The sequence below is a fragment of the Periplaneta americana genome, chromosome 2 (assembly GCF_040183065.1).
Source record: "Periplaneta americana isolate PAMFEO1 chromosome 2, P.americana_PAMFEO1_priV1, whole genome shotgun sequence".
NCBI classification, from domain to species: Eukaryota; Metazoa; Arthropoda; class Insecta; order Blattodea; family Blattidae; genus Periplaneta; species Periplaneta americana.
In genome coordinates this window covers 79,614,768-79,624,228 of record NC_091118.1, presented here as the reverse complement: position 1 = coordinate 79,624,228, position 9,461 = coordinate 79,614,768, and the positions used below count along the sequence as shown (strand labels likewise).

The 9,461-nt window shown below is 34.4% G+C and overlaps 1 protein-coding gene across 2 annotated transcripts in view; it reads right to left on the bottom strand.

Moving 5' to 3' along the window:
- Positions 1–537: 537 nt before the first annotated feature.
- LOC138694368 (serine/threonine-protein kinase VRK1-like) overlaps positions 538–9,461 on the bottom strand; it is an 87,732-nt gene continuing 78,808 nt past the window's right edge. The window contains exons 8-10 of one of the 2 annotated variants that reach the window (XM_069818033.1): positions 7,727–8,092; positions 3,337–3,623; positions 538–1,888 (exon numbers count right to left, since the gene is read on the bottom strand). In XM_069818033.1, coding sequence (XP_069674134.1) covers positions 1,884–1,888; positions 3,337–3,623; positions 7,727–8,092 — 658 coding nt within the window. In that variant the 3' untranslated portion in view covers positions 538–1,883. The remainder of the gene's footprint in view (positions 1,889–3,336; positions 3,624–7,726; positions 8,093–9,461) is intronic. The other variant, XM_069818032.1, reaches the window with a different exon arrangement.

The following is a 9,461-nucleotide window of genomic DNA, read 5'->3' as shown; positions in this document are numbered from 1 at the left end:
CACCTTTGTTAATTACACCCAGTTACCAACTTTGCAAGGAACGTTGTGTGTTGTTCTTTACAAACTTATACAGTTACTTGCTCGATAAATGCAAGTTAGCAGTGCAAAAATGAGTACGAAAGTGGTCATTTTACAACAAACTTCACATAATTACACAACAAAATATACTGATATGTGGAGACATGGATAGGAAAACATTCTATTACACGTAAGACCTTCAAATCAGACTAATAATTTAATATTAGATTCTAACTCAAAGATAATAACTTCTGTTTTCCTATCCACATCAGTATGCAATCAGGGTCACAGTCACTCCATAAAGAAATGTACAGCACGCATCTCTATGTACATTGCAATTCAATGGCAGGAGTCTCAACATTAAGTTTCACGTCTCGGTTCATTTTTTGTTAACAGAAGGCACAAAAATTGTCAAACACATCGATCTGTACACACGGATATATTCAAAACAGAGTATAAGTGCATGCAGCACATCTCAAAGGAACGGACCCTCACCCTAATCAATCAATCCCACAGGAATCATGGTTAAAAATATTTTTACTCAAAATAAACAAAACACACAAAAACAAATTTAATGAAGGCAACAACATTATTAAAAAATAGTTAACTTTGTCAAAAACTTTCACTTGACTCACGCACGCACGCACGCACACGCACACACACACACACACACACACACACACACACACACAAAGACGGACATACAATACACTCACATTCACTATTAACATCAAATACACCTATAGCAATCTACTAAGTATGAACATTTTTTTCCAAGATTCAACTTCTTTCTTCCTTCCACAGCAGAATACAGACTTATAGACAGAAAGTGAAATAAACCTAAGCTGACATTAGCATTCCTCCTCAGTGAATCACCATGGCAGACAGGGGACCTACAGCCAAAACATGGCAGTGTCTTTCAGAGTGATGCATCTTCCTGGTTCTCAAATATTGTTCAAATGTATTAAACTGGTAGGTAATAAGGCGTTTTCACTGTGGAATATTAATGAATTGCTATGCACTATAAATTTTCTCAATAAATAAAAAGGAGATGAGTTTAGTTATGTGAATGGAGTATATATTCAACTGTCAATTCTCACGAACACAATCATGAACAACATTGAGAGGGGATGATCTTCACAGAATATGGTGCCCCTTGTTCAAGTCATCACAGCCTCACCCTCGCAGTGTATTGTTTCTTAGAGTGCGTGGGCTGAGACTAGGTGACACCCCGCGACTTGTCATCTTCTTTTGTATCACAACAGGAGTTGGTTTCCTTCGGATACCTGTGGGACAGAACACATCACTTGTAAGTATGAGATCATTGTCCCAGAACGTCACAACTAAAACGTCCTAGGACATTCAGAACCTGCAAGCAGTAAAAACACAAATACTGCTATGCCACACAAAATATATCAAACACTCTCCTGTACATTTCTTATAGTTATGTAAAAACCTGGATCTTAAGGAAAGTGGGAAGTCTGACACAAGAAATGGGGACTTACAAGAAAAGCGCTACACGTAACACTTTTATTGTTAAAATACCAATCATACATCAACAGAATACTTTTACATATTTCGTAGCAGATCTGGAAGATTTCTTCAAGTCTTGTCTTTACACGCTTACGTTCAAACACAACAGTTTTCTGCAACTTCAAATTATCACCAAACTCTACTTTTATCGCTCCATTTTTCCTAAAAGATTCAATGACCACTTTCTAACAAATCTTGAAACTATTATATCAAAGTGAACGATGTAAGAAAGTCAATAGTTTTATCACAGAATCACAATCACCACATGTTGCACTCCTATGAGCCCATTTCCAAGCAGTTGCATCGCAGTGGTCACGGCACAGGATGGCACTTCAACCTGGATTTAATCACTCAAGAAGATTACTGACAATCCAGAAGTACACATCACATGTCAACCATGTGTGAAAAGTAAAGAAGTGCAATGAGGTTAGTCTCTACAGGAACAGACATCATGCAACAAAAACATACTCACCAAATTGAACTGAAGAGAGAAACAAAACAATTCTCTCTTCCATTATTTAAGTTGAAAAAGAAAAAATTAATGAATACATTACCTCGAGAACAAACATACCTTTGCTTTGATGATGTACTTGTAGAACTAAAGTTCAAATAAACAGCACACATATTATTCCCATAACATATTACAAAAAGAAAGAAAAAAAGGACAAGGGAATTCAAAGTGCTTTTTAAATGGATGATATTCCTAGTAACTTTCAACATATTTAACAGAAGGAAACACGAAAAGAATTTCATAGTTGCTGAGTAATCCAAAAGTATTATCGAGATAATCAAAAAGTAACTTCCAATCATCAGAAGTGATACTAAATTGTAAAAATCTGTAGAATTATATAAAATGCACAAGGCTTAATATACTACAGTGGTAGAGATTTTAAAACAGTCATTATGGTTAAAAACATGAAAAAGTTTCCATTATTTGTATTAACTTATTTGGCAGTGCAACTATTAAACAAATTGTAAAATCAAATACTTCAGTTGATTATACAAGAATAAATTCTACAATTCTTCAATTTCACTAACAAATACGTTAATGATAAGACATTTCATATAAAAGGATAATTAAAGAATCACTCATTTTAGTGGGCATGTATGGCTCTAAATACATTAGGAACTTGAAATTACAACCTTCATAAAATCATTCTCATAATTTGAAAGAGTATAAAAACAAAAATTTATTCTCTTCTGATGTTGGAAATTATTAGTTACATCTTGTCCATTGTAACAATCCAAGATGCAAGGAATGGTAATTGCAAGCTATGCAGATTCGAATGCATTATGCTATTTCACTATTTGCAAGGCAGAAATGGAACAGGAGAGTACATATTGAAAACAAACATGGTGAACAAAAATTGGGAAATTTCTATGGATGCTTTTGTCAGTATGGTCGCATTTTAAAGCAAATTAAGTAGTGTAATAAGTAATTTAAAACAGCAGAAAAAATTACATTTATTTTGTTTGGAAATGATGGACAAAGAACATTATACAATTTACTACTTGCTAGCACCATGTTAGATGGTAAATAGATTTACCCATCATGCATTATCAATATTGTGAAGCAAGTTATTGTTCACGTGCACTGCAAGTTCTGCAACTGATTTTGCTTGCCAAAAAATACGACCACAATATGAACAGCAACAATGAAAAGTTCCTACCAGCCTTCATTCCACATGTGCTACTTTAAATTCACAGAGATGTGCCCAAGATCCAGTACATAGGCCTTTAAAATGAATATGCCAGGAAAGGGTAATATCTACACAGGTCACTCACCTGCACTTACGCTGGTCATTCTAGATACCACAGGTGGTGCAATTTTAGCTCTTGCTCTACTCTGTTTCACTGATACTTTATGTTGTTTGCTTCTTGCTCTAGATCTTGTTGCCCTCACAAAGTCCTCTTCATCTGATGATAAACTTCTATCATCACTAAAGTTGTCTGATTCCACACCATTGGAACAAGATTCTTGTTGTCGGAGTTCTTCTCTCCGTCTAATCACCTGTTCCATAGCTGGAGTGATGGGATATGAATATGGCGATTCAACAGGACTACTGCAGCGGCTGTTGAAAGATATATTGCAACTCAACCAACTCGTCATTTAACACACTGTTAATTAATGTGATATAATAAAGACCAACAGAAGAACTGAGAAATACACAAGATAAAACATAACTACATCATAGTTCAGGTCTGATAAAATTATGGCCATCTGAAATGCATAAAGAATTAAGTACAAAGCTGTAGAATTAACATAACATTTTATAAAGAAAAATTGAACTGCATGTGTATACTCTGAATCTGTGTATGACTAAAAACTGAAAAGGAAAAAGTTATCAACTTACAAACACAATATTTTTTTTACAATACAGTCATTGTTTAATTAATAGCACAAATGAAAAAGTGGGAGAGAGTCAATGAATGTTCAATATAGATTCCAGTGCAAATGTCATTGCCATGACTATTAATGCTAAACGTTCATATGACTATGAAGGTTAGTATATTAAAATACGATTCAAATAAACACTAAAGAAAGAGAATACAATTTTAAAATCCTTAATTACAACACCATTATAAAGAAAGATGCAAAATTATTCTCCACTCATTATACCATCCAACTGAAATGTCTTCTATTAATTCATTTTTCTTTCTTCTTCCTCAAGAATTTTATCACGTGTAAAGCCTGTATGCTACAAAAAGTAGTCACAACAAACACAACACAAACACGAAGTCAAACATGAAATTCACTGCCTTAGCATCACATGAAATAAATAAAACTAAAATTCGAAGATGAAGACAGAAGGAAATCTTATTTACTTGTAGAGAAATGACATTAAAAACTTCAAATGAAAATGCCAGCAAACAAGTCTCATTTTACACCACTGCTGCCAGATAATTATGATTTTACACTACTGCCGCCAAATAATTATCTTAAATATAAGTATTAATGTTTGAACCGAAAGTAGACAAATCCTGGGTGCAGGTCCAGAGTATCACAGTGACAAGTCTGCTGTTGAGGTCCCGAGAAACAGTTCCTAAATTTTTTGTGATGTGGAAAGGGAAATATAAGCTAGGCAAAGATATTCAAGACGAAATTGTCCAAAACATAATTACTCAGTTGTCATCTTAAACAATCACCTCTATGGTAAACACTCCACATAATTGTTTAATTATATATTTCTGATTGAAAATCTGTATTTTTATCTTAAATTTTTATCTACATATTTTTTTCATGTCTCCATTCATGTACAATCATTATTGTAAATTGTGTGTTATTCTGTGTCTATAGGCAAGCCTTGGAAGGTCAGATAGTAAACATAAAAAAAGTTTTTTTTTTTAATGAGTTCAAAACTTTTTAAGACTTTGATTTCTTTTATATCACTACAAATAATACATAATGTTAACAAAAGCAGTCCTAGGAAAAAGCTCGTGTGCGTAATGTGTTTTATTAGTTAATTATAATATGTTGTTGTTGTTTTCTAATGCCAGGCGTTTGACAATAAAGTCATTTGACCTCTTGCACTCCAATATTTTTCAAAGATATTATCATGGTCAGCCAATGAAGCACAGATTTTGAGGTGTTCCGAATCCATTGCTTGGTTTGAGTTGCACAATGGGCACATTATAATATTGTTTAATACATTTTAGTAAATGTATCTATCTTAGCTCGAGTGGTTTTCTTATTGCATGTGTAGGTAAAATGTGGTGACTCCTGGGGGGAAAAAAAAAAAGTCTGGAACCTGAAAATTTTGGAGTTTTGTCTCTGAACTACTACTGCCACAGTGGCTCATAGGCTTATAAGCCAGGGAGTTCGGGTTCAAAATCTGGTCGATTCATCATGAATTTATGATTTGTGTTGGGCAAGCCATGGTGCTGGCAACACAGGGGTAATTTCCAGCGACTCTTGTTTCCCTGTGGCATCCCAAAAATTCTACATTATCATCATTCATTCATTTCGAGTGCAACAAAGACCCACTGCCTGTGGTGCACTCTCGATAGTCTCTGGGAAACTAAGTGGTCTAAGTTTCTTGGCACTAGTGACATTCATGAGCCACACTTAGAGTCAGGGCAAATAACAGCAAAGTTGAGGATCCTGGCATTGGAGGGCGGGCATGTTGGAACTACTGGAAATTGGTGATGATTCCATTCTTTTGCAGGAAGCTCCCAATCATATCCAGCTTAACAGAGATATAAAAATGCACGAATAAATAAAAAAATACGAATATTTGAGAACTGCGAAACTTGTAACTGTATTTCGACAAATTTCGGTATCTCAATGTGAATAATAATGAAGGATTCCCCATCTTCACTCTGCTCTTGCACACACTCTTTAACAGTGTTAAAATGAATAAATAAAAGCATAAAACTAAGTGCACAAAATCTGCAAACCAGATAGTCGAGAGTATTCTGTATTTTTACTAGTCTTTTCTTGTGGTAAATATTGAATATATTTTTGAAGTAGACAACTTTCTTTTTTTGTTAATGACGGGTACTTGATTTTTCATCATTCACCTATATGAAGACAGTTGTGTAGACCAATTTATCGACAGAGTTATTCCCAGTGTGTGCCATAGGAGGCTCGTCTATGCTATACCTGTAATGAGATGATACGATGGAGATTTGTTGAAATACCAAAGGGAACAGGAGCTCCCGAAGAAAACCCACGTTGCCTGGACCATGGGGTTGTGCGAATATTTTAAATGATTACTAGCAATTATGGATTTGAATCATAATTAAAATAAGATTACTTTATGTTACTTTGCCTTATTAGTCACTTGGCGAACATAATACTTCAAAATCTTATATTTTAAATTAAGCTGAAAAGTAGTTTTTGAGTAATGAGTGTGAACATTTCGAAACTTATTGATTCCACTTACAGTGATATATATAAATCTGAATATCATCAAATATACTGCAATAGTTACTTTACTTTACTTTGCTTGTCATGCCAAGCTTGTCTTGACAAATGGACTAGGTACTTAATGAATGCAAGTGGATATTTGTGATTTAGGGATGTCAGGGAAAGTGAGGATCTCTTATAGCCACTTCTTTCCCAACTCCTATTTCACCTTCATCCAGTACATCCTGTTCAGGAGTCCTAGTTACAGCAGAATAACTACCCCAACATCTACAGAGGATATGTTACAGAAAAGCTTGTCAGGAGCTATAAAGGGACAGCTCTACTAGTGGACTACCTGACAATGAGCATATATCCTACCTTGGGAATTATATTACATCCTATTTTCTACATAATGAGTAAGTGGCTAAATTTATTGAAGAAACTTGCAAGAATAAAAGATGTCCTTGTTTGTGTAATGGCTTCCTTGCTTCTCTCTTGTATTGTAGGTTCAAATCTAGTGGAGCACAATGATATAGGACAACGAATTTTTTGCATGAAAAAAAAAAAAAAAAACTTCCTTCGGGGAGAAAATAAAGTTAGAGTTACTATTTGTATTAATTTTTTGGCATATTACTTAAATCAATCTTACGACATTCGACCAATAGATATCACAGGTAAAATTTTCAAATTGATCATTGTATTGCCCATCTATAGTTACTACTTTCTACTACAAATGATATTTAACTTCCATTAATATCCTCTGGTATCTGAAAGTAGAAACAATGTAAACATTTCCTACTGAGATTCATCACAGATGTCATAAAATCGAGGACTCTCTGAGTGTAACATTATTAATTAATAACTGTACATATACCCAGAGATAAATAAGTTGTAAGAGTAGGGATAATACATGGAAAAAATTAACAGTTAAATGGTGCGCCTAAAAATTGTCAGAAGTATATTGTGTTTATGAAGAGTGGAATGAGACCATAACAGGCCACAGGCTCTAAGACAGAGGAACAAGATGATGATCATTTACTCTTCTGTCATGTAAAAACCTATGAAGATAAAATATCACTAATGAAACATGTTCATTTTTATAAACTTATCATAAAAATAACAATGCTTAATGAAAAACAAGCACATTTAATCCTCCATGCAAGATTGTTGTGAACTATCTCTGATATAACTCTTTGGATTAAAAGTATAATTACCCAAATATGATTGCACAATACACCTCAGTCATATAATTGAAGCATACATTCTAACATACATGGTATACTTACATCAAGAAACACAAAACAGGTTTCTTTGGATAGTTCTCACCTCTCACTCTTGGTCTTCTTTCCTGTTGAGTTGGCAGGTGTTGATGCTTTCTGCCTCATTCTGGACATTATCTCCAACATGACTGGAGTGGGGTTACTCAATGAAGTGTCAGCCACTTGCTGCCGAGGCTTGATTGGTTCTTGTACTTCTGGTAAAGTTGCAAGGAACTTTTGTTTCATTCTGTTTGATTGACGTTGCTGAACAAACATCAATGTTTCCGACTTGGCTAGATTAGTAGCATTATATTTTCGGTTGATTGTGGGTTGTTTCTTTAACTGTCTCTCAGGATTTCCAGATATTATTTTTTCCCAACTAAACTGCTGATGCGATCGTAGTACTGGAGAGGTTGGTGAATTTCGAGTCATTCTGCAATAGATGGTACAGATACATAATATTAAACAGAAATTAATAAAATTTTCGTATGGATGGAAACATGGGGTGCAGAGTAAATTTTGAAGTATTTTATAATTCTACACTACAACCCTCGAAATTTCCTTCTACTCGCAAATTTAAGATCTATAAAAAGTTCGATAACCTCTTTATATACAGTGTAGAGTAGGTACAACTCAGCCTTTGTTTAGTCAGAGCTACTATTAATAAGCAAGCAATCCCACGTTAATGAGAAGCCAAATAAAAATATACAGTACTGTGAAACACAGAATTTTTATACATGATATTTCATGATAAAAATAAATAGAGACTGCACTATACAGTACCAAACAAACATAGAAAAAAAAGTGTGCCGACTGAAGTAAAATATAAACTGTCCAACAACATCAATACATAGTTTAGTTCGAGAGAGAGAGAGAGAGAGAGAGAGAGAGAGAGGGGAGTGGGGATGGGAGGAGGGGGAGGGGGAGGGAGAGTGTGTCCAGAAAGGGATAGCTGCTCTATAACAGGGGGTACAGTTGGTTACAGCCACGTAATTAATTTCTTTATATACCACCATATTTCATAGTGTAATAGTCGCTATCACATAATGGTCGCACCCTTATTTATAGACAAACTGATCAGGACTTCAAAATTTAATCGCATAATAGCCATATGGATATTTCCATTCATCACAATCAATATTTAAAAATAATGTGCCGCCACTGCAACACAAAGTACATTTATGCTCAAGATCGAATACGCGAGAAAGACTAATGGCCACTAAAAGAAGTGAATGGAGTGGAGGTGCGAGATGTCAACCAATGGTCATAAATGTTCTTTCTGCAAACTGATCCAGCAGTCAGATAATATCGACTTCAGTGTATCAGATATACCTAGGATTGCCATACATCCTCATTTTGAGCAGAAAAAGCCATCTCCAAATAATTTTGAAAATCCATTGGTTTATCCGCAATTTGTTTATTGAAAGCAAAATAAATTTGTCACTTTCGAGACTGAAGTCACGCACTTTATCTTCTTTCATGTTGAATGCCAAAGACGTTGTAGTTATATAACTAGACACACAATTGGCGCTGGTGTCGTGTACAAATTTGAAAACTTTCGCGCAACACCAAGTTTGGGGATCACAGATTATTGTTTCTATAAAGCATTCGGAATTCAGAAAATACCATTGAGTATATAGGCGTTTTCTTTATAATAAGTAAGTCTAAATACGGTAACTAAGCATTGTTTTAAATATAAACGCCTTATATTGTTCATACATAGACTTATTAGTTTATTTCTATTTCCTATGAACGAACACATGGTATATTTTTATTTATCTTATTGTATATACCTTAGAAAA